Here is a 15,776-nt window from a genome sequence, read left to right on the forward strand (position 1 = left end):
ATTGATACGATAACCGCGCCATATCATTCCTGTCGAGCTTTGATAGGAAAGATCCAGTTCAAAAGACTAAGCACTGGTTTACCTTAGCCAAGAAGTTTCGTTAGAATGATTGCTTCAGTGTAGTAAATGTCTACAACCGACATCAGCGGAGCCGACCTGCTGGACTCACTGCTTGGACTTTACCACATGCATATCAGGTCAAAGAAGTGGCACTTTCGAGTTTTTAGGCATATCTTAGACTTGTCGGTAGTAGCAGCATGGCTACTGTACGGGAGGGTGCAGGAGCAGCGTGGGAAGAAAAAAAGTACTACCGCTGCCTCAACTGAAAACTGAAATTGCTGAATAAGCCTTACCTCTCACTATAAATGTCTACCCGAAAGCGACCAGGACGACCTTCTAGAGAAGACATGGAATTCTAGGTTCAAGCCAAAAAAGAACGGAGACGGCTGCAACAATGCCCCCCAAAGACGTCAGATTTGACGAAGTTGGCCACTGGCCAGAATTTGATGAGAAGAGACAAAGATGTAAATGGCCATCTTGCACAAAGAGGTCTGCAGTAAGATGCAGGAGGAGCAACAATGCTGCCTAAATGCAGCAAACAACTGTTTCAAACACGATGCTATGTTTTTTGCCTATGGGAGCAAGTCCGCTCCGTCATCTTCATAGTGTGCCATATTTGGCACAAAGCTGTGTCTTTGTTAATACTGCCATTAAAACTCTGAAAATTTTCCTACATGCTTAGGCTCATTCAAGCAATAATAAAAGCTGAAGAAATAATTTTTAAAATGACTTTTTCATTATTCATGCAATAGAGGGTTAACACGAGTTCTATTTACTAAGAGAACAGGGTTGTAAAGTCCAAATACGAAACAAATCATATTAGAAGCAGTTGTTTCATTTAAGAGATCTGTCATGAAGAGTGTATTATATATATATTATTCTGCAAGAAAGTCAGACATAGCTTTTCCCCCCCCCCCCACCCCCTGTTTGGTTTGCTGGGGGCCGGCTGTTCTTTACCTCACTTTGTTCTCTCGCTCTCCATGCTAGTTGAACGCGTGCCTTAGCGTTCCAACCACATTACTATAGATGTGTGTGCGTGCGTGTGCACTTCTATAGAGTAGACACAATTAAGTATACTTACCTGGCTGCTGTTTCTGGTGTTTTTTTGTGAGCTGTTTTTGGTGTGTTTTTGTTTGTGTTTGGAATGTTTCTTTTTGTATTGGAAGGCAGAATTGGTGCATCGTTATGTTTATAAATAACAAATCCTCATTAAATTTTTGTTTTTTTTTCAATTACAGTCTTCAAAGATACCAGTGGTGATGATGATTATGATCGCATTCTCAATGTAAGTATTATTAAAGTGCACTCTAATTAGCAGGCCACTTCTTTTCTTCTGATTGTTGAACTTTCACTGGTGACACATCTTAGACAAATGCACAAATGTGGAACTCTTGAATTATTAGCTATACATTTTTTGTTTGAGCTAAAGTTTGTATCATAACTCTTGCTACATAATATGCATGTGTAAATTTGAATTTACGATCCATGGACACGAAGTTTCATGCCTTGTTCATTTGGACCATTTCTAGAACCACTTATGGTTAACGTGGTAAATGCAAAGGCTCTGCAATTGGGAAAACATGACATACGAGCTGGAAATGCCACTTTGTAACTGTGCTACGTGCTCCAAGACATGTGGTGTTAATTTTTTAATTAGTAAATTGTAGTTAGTAACTAGTTATGAAAGGTTACATTGTTTTGACATCAGTTCTAAACTCTATTAATTACAGTTTTTGTCACTGTTTATCACTAAAAATGATACTTTGTGAATGGGTAAGTTCATAAAATGAAGGTGCAGTTATTGCTGTGGAAGAGCCCAATGTCTCCTTGACCCAAAAAAAGGCTAGGCATGTCCACAGCTTGACACAGCTCATGCTTATTATGGTTTGTGGCCACAATGCATCGTGCATCAGACATGTGTCCCAAGTGTCTTGAACATGACCTGGGAGTTCAACAGCTGATTTCAAGTGCTTTTGAAGGGGCCTTTCAAAAAGGATGGGCTGATCTGGGGCACACGAGGAGCTGAACAAGGGGCCAAGACACTTTGTGCGCTTGCTCATCAATCTACACGCGTGATTTTGTGCACAGAAACAACATGCTATGTACCTTGCTCATTGGATTTTCCTCGTGCTTATTTCACTTGCTTCTTGAAGTTACAAATCCAGTCCCAGGTCAGCATTGTGACACTATTGACTTATTCAGGCTCAGTTTGCGAAAGGGTGCATGACTTCTTATAAAGAAGTGTTTCAGAGCATGTTTGCATTACGGCAATGAGGTCCTGTACAACAAAGTAACTGTAATAGCTTGCACATTTCCTTTGCTTCTTGGAGATTTATCTTTAAAGTAGCTGCTTCTCTAAAAGCACACCTGAGAAAGAACTAGTTGCAAAGAATGAACTTACTTGTCACTAGCATTGTCATTCTGTTAATCATGTTCAGTAATTTAGTGTGCCAAAGATGCTGTGAAGTAAGAATGTAGTTAAAAGGGTTGTGACACTGAATGTGTAGGCTATAAGAAACCTCCTCTGTATGCAAGGACACTCAGCATGAAGTGTTTGGCACAACAAACGTTTACAATATATTTGAATTTGCTTCCAAAATGTGCCTAAGAGACCCATCATTTTGCTATAGAGACCCATCACTAGCATGTCTGACACAAACGTCGCAGGTTACGAAGTGTAATGCAAGTTTTGGTGGCCTCAGACCATATTAGAGAGACTAGCAATGAGCGGCGACCTACAGTGTTGAACAGGGCAAGCTAAGAGTGTATCGGCTGGGAACCTACACTCATTTCTTATCAGCGTGTTGCTGAAGTAGCCAAACTTGCTCACATTTTGCAAAGTGCTTCGCATCGTCGAGGAAACTGCAAAGGTGACTTTAAATAATTTGAGTTTGTTCGGACATTTCTTTGCTTTAGCTAGTGTAGCTGTAAATGTTAGACCGGATAGCTGGGGGCAGCTGGTGGCGCTAAGAACTAGGCAAGCACAAATTTCTTGTTGCAGAAATTTGTTGTATTCTACTTCTCTGGCAGTGTGAATTCTCGGCAGCGACATAGTTCTGATTGCATTGCCTTTTTAAAATATTTTATCACCGTGGCCGCTCAGCAAAAACCAACTCTCCTATAATTGCAATAGCACGAAGCATCGCAAGATGTTGATACCATCGTCCAGTGACCCAGTACTTTGCAAAGATCGCTGCGTATACTGGAATTTTGTGTGCACTAATATTCTCGTTTAGAGAACTTTAACGAGTTTGGAAAGCATCGAGATGGTTGCTTACTTGTGTGTACAAGCGCAGGCAATGCACCACTGCGTGTGTCACAGCTTTATGAGCTCACATGTTCAAGCTTCCTACACTGTGACATCACTGTCCGATTCGGCTCCCAGAAACCAAAACAAAAGTCGTTCATATAAGCAAGGCAATCTCGAATTGTTTAGCAAGAATACATGAATAATAGAGTGTCTATTATGCTTTTTGGAGCACCCAGAAATGTTTCCAGCTAAGAATGCGCAAGCCAAAAATTTGATGTCATCATCCCTTCAATATACCTGTGCGTAAATGTGTCCTAAATAGTATGTTGATATGAAGATTTCCATGAAATAACCGTTTTTATTTTTTGTTTTTTTTTCCGCTTTGTTTCTGTTGTTACAGTCTTCTACAGCTGAGTATGGCAGTTCACAAAGTGAGAACTTCAGATTTAATGAATTGAACTGGTCGCCAACTGACACAGAAATGGAGCCCTTCTCTCAGGATTCCAATTACAGCTATCCAGACCCAGACACATTTCTTAATACTGTAAGTTCTCATTTATTGTAACATTGTTTGAAATTTTTCTGAATGTGCTTAGGGAAGAACATTTAATCGGGAATAATTTATGAAATAAGGCATATATGGGTAAATATTGGGGCTTGCTATGCAAGTCTATTTGGAATGCTTGGTACAGCCATCATTTTTATGAAAAGGAACATGTCAACGCTGAACACATGAACATCGGATGGTCAAAATTTCCAGAGTCCTTCACTACATTGCTCCTTATAATCATATTAGGGTTTTGCGATATCAAACCCCAGACATCCTTCTTGTGGCACCATCAGTCTAATGTTACCACGAAAAAGCTTAACTATTATAGCAAAATAGTATGCATGGAAATAGTGGCCTTATTATGGCCTATATTGAATGTTTAAACAGCAAGCAGCTAAGATATGTAGATAGTGTTGCTCTACCATTCAAGCAAGATTAAATTCTTGGGAATGCTGCAGTGCTTAATTTATTTTACTTGGGAAAAGTAAAAGAGCACATATTAGTCACTGAAGTTCACATGGTTTTTCATTTACTGTAATGCACAGTTCTATTAGAGGGAAAAAAAAAAAGCTACATGTTCTATGCTGGGAAATATGGTATTCGTTTTTTGTGTGTGTTGTGTTATGTACTGAATTTCCAGATGTGTTGCTCTTTCAGGTCCTTAAATCTGACCCAACCTTAGCACCAAACCCAACCTCTGTTCCTGACACACCCCCTGACACCCCACCTACGGAGAGTGGCTCCAGCACTCCTCCACATTCACTGGATTCCTCAAGGAGCTTGCTAACTGTATCGGCTTCTTCTGTTGCATCAAAGCCAATGTCAGCACAGGTTCCTCCGGTGACACCAGCTAAGGTGGCACCTTCTGTTGTCATGGTATCCTCGCAACCAAGGTCAGGCCTGGAAAGAGGTGAATGGTTCAGACACATCTGTTGATGTTTACTTATAGAGTGTAATAATCCTTTCAAGGTGAATAGCTTTCTTTGGCAACTACTGTGTAGAACGGAAGTTCTGCTTGGTGCTGTTGCCGCTGTTGTTAAAGTAACCTGCCAAAACAGGTGTGCATGGCAACAAAGGGGCTGGAATCATCCCCACGACTTCAGGGTGTGTCACATCATTGAGTACCTCGTTGTAACTGCGCGTGCGCACACATGCCAGCATTCACGCACGTGTGTACACACATGTGCGTGCACACACACACACACACACACACACACACACACACACACAGAGAGAGAGAGAGAGAGACAGACAGACAGAGGAAAAATATCATGAATTAAATGATATTGAAAACGACTTTCAGATACTAGGGAACCACTAGGCATAATTCTAATAACCTGCCACGAAGTGCCTACCTTCGAAGCTATTTGAAGGTTTTACCATTTATGAGAGCTGCCTCAATTAGACCCATTTTGACCCTTTCAATTTTGTTTGCAAAGTTTAGAGAAGAGGTTTTAAATATGGGTCCTAAATTGAGATTGACTGAGAAGCCCTTCTTCAATTGATATTCCACTTCATTGTGTAGCTAAAGCCACGTAACTTTCTCGCAAGTTTCTGTCATCCTTATTCTTGTTTCCAAAGTTCAAAGCTGCTCCTATGTTATATTGGGGTATGCCAGGACAGCTTGCGTTGCTGAATAAGGTTTTTAATGGTACAATGCTCAGGAGTGTGTGGAAAAGTGTTGGCAATAAATCCTCCTCGCCACTTGAACGGGCAGTGCACGTGCAGTTTTAGCTTCTTTAGTGGCTTCTGGTGGCAGCATCCTCTACTACGCCAGTGTCCCCGATTTCTGGCCATGCTTGCTGCTATGTTGCCATCACTGTGGTTGGAAAAAATCTGCTAAAGTGGGAGAGGGTAGTACCAGGAAAAAAAGTGGTGAATTTGTCGCCTCTAAGACAAGTAACTCCATGTTATAGAAATTTCACCTTCTGCTTTGCCAGCTTTTATGGTTTATAATGTGCAAAAAAATAATAAAGCACGTAAAAAAAATTTATCCCACATGCATTCTCACTGACAGTAGGTTTCATAACGGGTGATGAAATGGAGCAGAGCAAATACATCAGTTCCACACTGTGAAGTACAGTGCTGAACACAAATGTCACCTCCGATAGATGTTCAATGCCAGAGAGCCAGTGCAGCCGTAATATCTAAAGAAAGAAGAGGGATATGCTCAGAAGCAACTTGCTACAGTAGCTATTGGCTAATGTGGTATGTTGCTCAGCTCAAGGATAAGGGCTCGATTCCTGGCCATGGCAGCAGCATTTTTGTATATGCAAAAACCCCTGTGTACTGAGGTTTAGGTGTATTTTAAGGTACTCTAGGTGGTCAAATTAATCAGGAGTCCTGCCTACAGCAGGCCTGATATCAACATTGTGGTTTTGGCATGTAAAACCCCAGCAATTTTTTAAAATTTTTACAGGACATGAGATGGAGGTCTTCAAATCTCCAATCACCGAAGAAACCTATTTGCTTTTTTGATAATAATTTTTTCATGATTTTGATTGATGACTACCTTATATTGAACTTAAAGGTGCTTAATGTAGGAATTTTTATGCTGACCAAAAGCAACTGCATTTAACTATTGTGATAACTGTGCCATTCATAGCACAATATAATGACTGAGTGATACTTCAGTATTATGACATGTGCCAATATAGTATGATGACTTTTATATATACTGCAGCTTCTCATAGGCGTACTTGTACCTTTTCAGGGTCAATGAGGTGCATATAGTACATCCCTCGCAGACTCCTTCTAAATGTTTTTTTTTATGTTTTACTACAACAGTGCAATGTCTATTGCTTGTGCATCCAGTCACATGTGGGAACGTGGTGGCTAGCTATTGTTTCACCTTGTGTTACATATGGTTAAAAAATTCAACACTCGCAGGGCTGTGTAAAATTATGTCATAGAATTTCAAGTATACCTCAGACCAAACTATTGAATTTATTAACCAGTCGTCCTCATTCTTACTGCAAGTTCAGTCCTAGGCATGTCGTAGGGTTGAGCAAAACAGTCAAAACCGGCAAAATCCTGATAGCCATTGCTGGCTTGCCTTTATTTCAGCTATTGTAAGCAGGTAGTAGCTGTAGTTTTAATGCACTGAATAGCTATTTGAAACCACATGAGTTGTCAGTCAAGACATTGAAGGGAAGGGTGTCATGTATGCACAGAAAAAAAAAAAAGTGATGCTCATGGGTAAAGCTTGCAATATGGCTATGCACTTTTTAGTATCAGCTAAATGTGGCTGTGAGTTGGAGTGGTATTTCGGTTTATAGAAAGGACGGAAGTATGTGCATCCCGAGTGTGGTGAAGGTGGTTCCTTGGAAAGTAATCGGCCTGTTCAAACTCGACCTATAAAAAAACAATGCTCGCAAACATGTACACAATAGAGAAGAGATCAGAAGTGCGGTGTCTTGGCTTTTCTCTTGTGTCTTGTGCTTGCACATCCGACCAACTCAGCTCTGCGTTGTTCTAAGCAACCAATAGTCTAGTTTTACGCATGTGGGGAACTCACTGTTTGTGGAAAGATGCGTAATAACAAGGTAGAAGTGGCTGGCTCAATAACTGCCATCTGCCTGACTGTTATGCCTATTATGACGCTTTGACAGCACAAAAAACGCTGCTGCTCTCTCGGGGAGAATTCAATCAGCTGGCATCACAACGAGTGATCACCATTAAGACACCGACAACTGGCACTGGCAGTGTGAAGAAAGCAGCTGTGGTGCCCAAGATCGTAACTTCTCAGCCAATTGCAAAAGTGGTCAAGATGACTATTCCTACCATCAGCAAAGTGACTTCTACGACTAGCGGCAACAATACTACGCCTGCGACTTTGCCCAGTGTCAAGACAGAACCCATCATGGTCTCCACTCCCACTGGAATCTATGGAGTCTCAACCACGCTTCAACAGCTTAATGATGTGAGTGTTATTATAAGTTCAGTGATAAATACCTTTGTGTTAGTATATTATATTGCTGTTTATGATATGCATGCTTTGGGAAGGAATTGTTGATCTGTGTGGCTGTTTGCACTGTTCATATATATATAGATGCTGAAGGGAACAAAAAAAAAAAGAAAATTTTAATTGGTCACATGACATATCTCGAAGTCAGATCCACATATCTTTATGGTGTTGCTATTTTGTAGCATTTCTTTTTACAGTTGCTCTGTAATTGCCTGTCGCTTGCTTACAATATGCTTTTGTTTGCAATACAGCTGGCTTCCGTTTATTTGACCCTCAAGAGATTGACAAGAGACAAAATTGGTCAAATCATCTAGTGGCTTCAGATAAGCAAGAAGCAGAAAACAACAACTAAACACATCACTGACTTGTTAGGTGGTAGTTGCCCCATTTGTTACTCATCCCGAACTCGAACTGGGGCTAAGCCTCATACGCACGCGCTTAGATTATGGGGTGATTGTTTATAAGTCTGCCACACCAAGCGCTTTGAGAATGCTCGACTCTGTCCATCATTTAGGCATACGGCTCTCCACGGGTGCTTTTCGCACTTGTCCTGTAGAGAGCCTGTACATAAAATCGAACGAGTGGTCGTTGCAACTACAAAGATCTTACATGTCCTTGCTATATCATTTTAAAGTGAATGCAGATAAAGAACACCCTACACATTCGACTATTAATGATATGTTGAGTTCTGCACTGTTTTGCAATCGGCCTTCGCTGCGACAACCCTACTCCATTTGTGTGAGGTGCCTGTGAGGAAACTGGTGTGCCATTTGACCACCTTTTGAGTGCTCCTGCAGCACACTCGCCACCGTGGCAGTGGCAGTCAATAAACTGCGATGTGTCTTTCTTAAAGGTTACAAAGCATGCACATCCACACATACATTATGGAACTGCAACATAAATACACTTGTCCTGAATTTTTACTGATGCCTCAAAGTCTTATGCTTCTGTTTCGTACGCAGTGTTCGGTCCATCCTTTTTGGATGCCGGTGCTCTGCATCCTTACACAAGCATCTTCACCGCAGAAGCTTTTGCGTTACTTGTGGCCGTTAAGCAGATTAAAGATTTGAAGCTAGAAAAGGCAGTAATCTACACAGATTCCTTAAGCATTGTAAAAGCTCTAAAAACTTTTAAAAAACACAAAAACCCAGTCCTTTTCTCACTTTATTCACTACTATGCACAGTGTACAAGTCTAAACAGCATGTTGTAGTGTGCTGGGTGCCAGGATACCGCGAGATCCAAGGTAACGTTATGGCGGACCAGCTAGCTGCATCTGTCCATGACAGTGCTGCTAATACATCCGCAGCTATCCCTGCTCTTGACCTAAAACAATATCTTAAATGAAAGCTTAGAGCTTATTGGCAGAGCACATGGGATAGTCAGAGAAAATAAATTACACGTCATCAAGCCGTTCCTTGGTAATTGGCCGCTAGCATCAAAATCATGCCACACAGAAGTTACACTTACAAGGCTACGAACAGGACATACGCACAGCACACACTCACACCTTTTGTGTGGTGGCGATCCACCCTTGTGTGATAGATGTGAGAAATCACTTACTCTCAACCACATCCTCATCCAATGCATCGAACTAGACAATATTAGAAAAAAGCATTTTTCCTTAGCTTACCATGAACACATTCCACTTCATCCTGGGATGTTCATTGGCAAAGAACCACTTTTTAAGTATCAGTCATTATTTGCATTTTTAGATGAAATTCAAAGCTTCAGCATCATATACAAAGGAAATCCGTAGCATAACCTCTCCGCAGAAGTTGTTGCTGTGGTAGCTACTCTGAGAAGCACCTGCCTCTCACCTTTTGGTTTTCAAAGGGGTCGAGGAGGCAGTCGGGCTATTTCACAATCGCTCACTTGTTGATACCATGATCACTTGTGATTCATTCCACCTCGTACATCAAATTGCGTATCGCTTTCATAATTTTAAACTTTATACACATATTTTATACTTTTATACAGCACGTGATTTTAGGCCTCTATACAGCCGTAATACACCTTGTCATCGTAATCATTAGTCATCAATTTTATCGCATCAAAAACATGGCGCTCTTTGGCCACCCATGGCCATTGCGCCACAAAACTCCACTAATCATCATCATCATCGAACAGGGGCTCACGTTTAATCACTTCAATGTAGAAAATTGCCATAAGAATGAATTGGAGCACACAAACTTCGTAGAAGTCAAATGTGCACCCAATTTTACAGGGAAAAAAGAAAAAAGGAAACATAGTGTAGCTCAGGTTCCTGCAATTATGAAAAGTGGCAACCAGCAAAGTATGTCATCACATGATGAAACTTAAACTAAGGCCCTTCATCATCACTCTAGGCAGCACTTTGTTGCTATAAAGAACCCAATATGTTGTTCCGCTTGTAGTCACAGGCAAGTTAGTCGCCTTGCACTTATAAAATTGCTCCAACACATGAAAGTTGGATAATTGCCTACGCCAGGCTAACCACTTTGCTAGTACATTTTGCCACATGTGCAGTTCTCTGGAATGCTGATTGACGACACATGGTGCAACTTGTTGCCACTAGCTGAACATGTAAAATAATTTAATGTTGAAAGTGCTCTCATAATCAAACTGCAGGTGACATGTCTTCATTATGGTGTGCAAACTTGCCATCCATGGCCACCATTTTCTGAAGGCACTGGGGATGACATTGGCCAAACAGGCTGTAACTAGTTCGTTGTGAATGCGTTTTTTTTTGGTTTTGCATCAGACAGCATCGCTAGAGGAATTTTCGGGTGAACTATCTAGAAAAAAGTTTTTTGATCCACTGTGATAGAATATAAGTGCTGTATTAATTCATTAGGAGCTACAGCAATTGAATTGATTTATGTGTTCCTTATTTCTTTTTGCTTATTTATTGCACTCTTGTGTTTCTTTTTTATACTTTGCATTGTCTACGCATTTTACAAAATGTATCAGTTCATGTTTTCCTAATTTTTTTATTGTGTATGCATTGAACTACTCTATTGTTCCTTTTGCCTCTACAGTTATTGCTTGCCAGTATTTTAATGCCGTTACGAAGTTATGTCTATACTTTTAGCCAATTCATCTTGTATAATAACAGGTATTCACTGTAATGATTTAATTTTTTGTGATGTGCCCCTGACCCAGTGCCTCTAAGGAGGCCTGTAAAGACTTTTTAAATAAATAAAAAAACTGTTTTCACAATAATGTCTTCCTGAAACAAGTTGAAAATAGGTCATTTCAACTGGGGATGTCACTTGTTTAATGCATTTACTACGCCCTAAGCACTGTGAAGTGTGAGGCTGTTTTTGTGTAATCAGGACCGCTGCAGTCACCATTTTACATGTGCCAGACACATGTAAAATCACCAGCCAAGATAAAATCATTTGGTGTAGGTTATTTCAGAGTTCAAGCAGTAAAAGCTTGCTTCCACTGAAATGCATGGGTTAGTGGTGAGAGAATCAGTTGAGAAATCTTATTCACTCAAACCATATTAATGGAAGTCTACTGTATTAAATTGCTTCGAATGTACCATTGAAGGGCTACTCTCTCTACAAGTACAGTCATTTGGAGTTGAGGTTTGTGTTGGTCTTGTGCTTATCTCAATTTTCTTGTTTGAAGCAAATAAGTAGAGAATAGTATTAAATAATCTTGAAGCAAATAGAATGAACTTAAGGAAAAGGAAGGTAAAAGGAAAGAAAATCATGCATAGTAGCGGTCACTGCTGGAAAATTGGCCTTCGGATGTGATGATAGGCTTTTGATTTTACTTTAAACACTCGGTCTTCATTGACCAAGGCTAGTTTCTACTGTATTAGGCGCTCATAGTTAATAAACATACAGTAAAATCTCATTAATTCTAAATCACAGGGACTGTGAGAAATCTTCAAATTATGCAGGTTTTTTAAAGAATAGAACATATAAAAAGTTTGATGCGAGAAAGTTGAAATTGTTCAAAGTAGTCGGAGCTGGTCGCTTTCTGTGTCGGCTAGTTTGCGGCTCCAAAAGTTGTTTCCAGCAATACCAGATCACTATTTTGCCGCAAACAAAAGGGAACTCTGGGCATCGCTTCTGCCACACACAAAAAAAAAAAAATCGTGATCAACTGAAATGTGTACCTGCAAAAAACATGACATTCTCACTGCAATACAGTAATGACATGCATGCAGCATGTCACTTGCTTCTCGCTGCATCAGCATGTCATAATGCGACTATTCTTTCTAGTGAAATGGAGAAGTTAATAATCTACAATGTGACGAAGTTCGCGATGTGTTTTGACTGGAAAACATGATCATTGAAGCTTTCGAACTTGAAGTAGGCATTACAGGCAAGTATTCTGCCAGCAGTGCAAGTGCGCAAATTGCTGTCCACCAAAATGTCGTTTATTAATTTCTTTATATTCCCAGAAAAAAATTGGTGAATCACGATGTGCTGGCGTTTCAAGAAGCATGCGACATGCTGCTCCCACTGTGTTGCACCACTGTGTTGCAGGGAAGCATGTCTTGTTTTCTGCAGGTGCACATTTCAGCTGATCACAACACCGATTTTTTTTTTTTGGATTGAAAGCATCAAGGCTGGGGTACTTCAGCTGCCACTTATTAGTATCGCTACAGTATATTGTCTAGTGGCCGTTAACGGCGGTCGTTTTCGCTGTTTTGTGGCGAAATCGGGATCGACAATTAGCACACTGCAACCAAAGTTTTCTAATTAACCGGACAGATGCTGACTGCTGCTTCAAATTATCTGCTCAAACTTGCATTCCAAAATACAAGACCATGGAAATACTTAAAATTAAATGGGATTTTGAAATAACCGAGTACGAATTGAGGAGAGTTTTACTGTACTACGCAATAAGAGTGCCATACCCGTAGTATCCTACATCGTTCTTGCTCATGTAATAACATTGCATAATTGTGAAAAGTAAGTTTTTATGGTGCTCTGTTTTTTATAATTGTAGAGCAAGGCATTTAAAAGGCAACAGAGAATGATCAAAAACAGGGAGTCTGCCTGCCTGTCACGAAAAAAGAGAAGAGAGGTGAGTTTCTGTATCCTTATTTTTGAGGTTCAAGTACATCCACATACCAGTGCAATAATTAGTAGTTGAACCCGTTTATAATGAACTGAAAAGTGCCGTGATAAGTGGTTCAGTGCCGTGATCAGTAGTTCCTTGTATATGGACTCGCCCTTACAGAGACACTAAATAGCAAAACGATTTTTTCGTATTAGCAGAGTCCTTCAATGCTTTTCTGGTCATAAAACTCCATCTTTAGTTTCATACAGGGACAGAAGCTGCCGCTAGGGTTCCTGCAGTCAATGCGGGGGCATCCGTGCGAGTGTGCTGCTCTAGGTTGAATTGTGTGCCAATTCAAGCCAATGCTTTATCTAGCACCAAACCGCCATAACTCAACTACCACTCATACTTCATCTGACTTACAATGTGGCTGTTGCATAAGCGTATCAAAAACTTCCTTTCGCATATTTTTTTAGATATCAAGACGATGGATCCAGTTGTCTTGGACACAGTATTCGTTGCATATGTAGTTCCAGCATGGTTTCTTGCCTCACGCAGCGAAGTGCGGGAGTATTTACTCAGGCACACAATATTTAGTTGGACTTCTGACACTGCACAAACCTTATAAAACCACCATGCAACTCGCAAAATAGTCTCACAGCAAGAGTTGAGCCAGCACTTATCGCGCTATTTACAGTCGGACTACCTAGGTTGCGGTACATGGTAGCATTACAAAAAAAGAGCTACATTCCAGTGTTTACAGTTAATAAAAGGCAAGTTTACTACGCTGCCACCTGACACACATAGGTTTGGTAACACTTGAAATCGGGAATGACGAAGCTTTTGCAAGGTTACATTCGTGTGCAGCGTCCATACAAACTGATCTCTATAGCCTAGCCTTAACTCTGCACTTGCAACCACGAGCTGTTTATTTCCGACGTGTAACTTTCACAACTACATGTAACTTGTTCAATATTGCGCAAGCGAAGGTGTGGCGTACTTTACATTGTGCAGCGTCACAAGGAGAGGATAAACAACAAGAGGGAAGGCAGGGAGGTTAACCAGGCACATGCCCGGTTTGCTACCCTACGCTGGGGGAATGGAAGGGGGCATAAAGATGAGAGAGAGAGAGGAAAGAGAAGAGAATGAGAGAGAGAAAGAAAAAAAGAGGATTGTCAATTAATCGGCTGGCGCGTATGCAGTGGTGGCACTACACAAAAGTTAATTAAAGGTGGTCACGTAGGCCTGTAGTCCTCAAAAAGCACAAGACAGCTTTGACTGCCTTTTGAGCTGACGAAAGGCGATGACGGTGTTCCAGTAGCATCTGCACAGAGAGTGGCCGATCGTCCAATTGTCGCAATGCGTCCGAAAGCTTCTGTCTTTCAGAGGCAAATCGAGGGCAATGGCATATCAGATGGTCGATGTCTTCTTTGGTGCAGCAGACGTCGCATTCCGCAGCGTCACAAGGGCTCTCAAGAACGGGGGCATCAAAAACGGGGGCATCTTCACAATTCTTGTTCGTTACGTTACTTTCACTGCTTAGATGTACTACATTTGTGCCACATGATGCAACAAATTTCTTGATGAATACTGCTCACTGGCTAGATTTGATTAAAATAAATGAACCATTGTTTCTCTAATCTAAAGGAAATAAGCACATGCTCTCACACGCAGAGCTCTGTCACGCTTTTTATTTATTCAAAACATGCAAACCACAACGTGGGCATTTGTTTAAGAACACAGTGTCAAACCACTAATTTATAGTAAACAAAGCAAGAATGCTATGATTGAAGGAGAAAAAATACTGGAAAATTACCTCGGAAAACAAAGAACTATGCATGACACAGCAAGAGTTTAACAACAGGGGATCAACTGCTACCATAGTGCTTCATAAAGAAAGCAACATAATACCAATCAAGAAGGGCGTAAGGCAGGGGGATACAATCTCCCCAATGCTATTTACAGCGTGCTTACAGGAGGTTTTCAGAGGCCTAGAATGGGAACAGTTAGGGATAAAAGTTAATGGAGAGTACCTTAGTAACCTGCGCTTCGCTGATGACATTGCATTGCTGAGTAACTCAGGGGACGAATTGCAACTCATGATTACGGAGTTAGACAAGGAGGTCAGAAAGGTGGGTGTTAAAATTAATCTGCAGAAAACGAAAGTAATGCACAACAACCTCGGAAGAGAGCAGCGTTTCGAGCTAGGTAATAGTTGTAAAAGATTATGTCTACTTAGGGCAGGTAATAACTGCGGAGCTGAACCACGAGATTGAAGTAACTAGAAGAATAAGAATGGGGTGGAGCACATTTGGCAAGCACCCTCAAATAATTACTGGTGGATTGCCACTATTCCTCAAGAGGAAGATATATAACACCTGTATCTTGCCGGTACTTAGCTACGGAGCAGAAACCTGGAGACTTGCAAAGAGGGTTCAGCTTAAATTGAGGATGACACAACGAGCAATGGAAATAAAAATGGTAGGCGCAACCTTAAGAGACAAAAAGAGAGCAGAGTGGATTAGGTGAACAAACCGGGGTTAGGGATATCATAGTTGAACTCAAGAAGAGGAAATGGACATGGGCTGGGCATGTAGCGCATAGACAGGATAACCGCTAGTCATTAAGGGTAACCAAAAAAGCATTGAAGTACTCAGTTCATAGTAAAGTGCAATTTCACAATCACAAAAACACCATCCTTACTGCGACACGGTGCTTAATAAGTAAGAAAACACTTGAAAAGAAAATGCGGGTGGGGACGCCACCTTGAGATTCTTGCATCAAACACCGTGACGTAAGAAATTTCGAAGGTGTCTACTGGGTTCTGCCTAGCTTCCAATCGATAAAATTGAAGTACATTGTAATCTGTGTGTGCCATAAACTTAGCATACTAATTTTCCGAAAATTTCATCCAGCGAATGCCACGAACATGCCGAAAATACGT

The 15,776-nt window shown here is 40.9% G+C and overlaps 1 protein-coding gene across 2 annotated transcripts in view; it reads left to right on the forward strand.

Moving 5' to 3' along the window:
- The window catches only part of Atf6 (bZIP_ATF6 domain-containing protein ATf6), a 74,010-nt gene that overhangs the window by 12,683 nt on the left and 45,551 nt on the right, over positions 1-15,776 (forward strand). For both annotated transcript variants that reach the window (XM_037414045.2, XM_037414046.2), the window contains exons 2-6: positions 1,299-1,345; positions 3,711-3,854; positions 4,518-4,770; positions 7,472-7,782; positions 12,779-12,856. In XM_037414045.2, the coding sequence (XP_037269942.2) occupies positions 1,299-1,345; positions 3,711-3,854; positions 4,518-4,770; positions 7,472-7,782; positions 12,779-12,856 (833 nt within the window). The remainder of the gene's footprint in view (positions 1-1,298; positions 1,346-3,710; positions 3,855-4,517; positions 4,771-7,471; positions 7,783-12,778; positions 12,857-15,776) is intronic.

Source organism: Rhipicephalus microplus, chromosome X (genome assembly GCF_043290135.1).
Source record: "Rhipicephalus microplus isolate Deutch F79 chromosome X, USDA_Rmic, whole genome shotgun sequence".
NCBI lineage: Eukaryota > Metazoa > Arthropoda > Arachnida > Ixodida > Ixodidae > Rhipicephalus > Rhipicephalus microplus.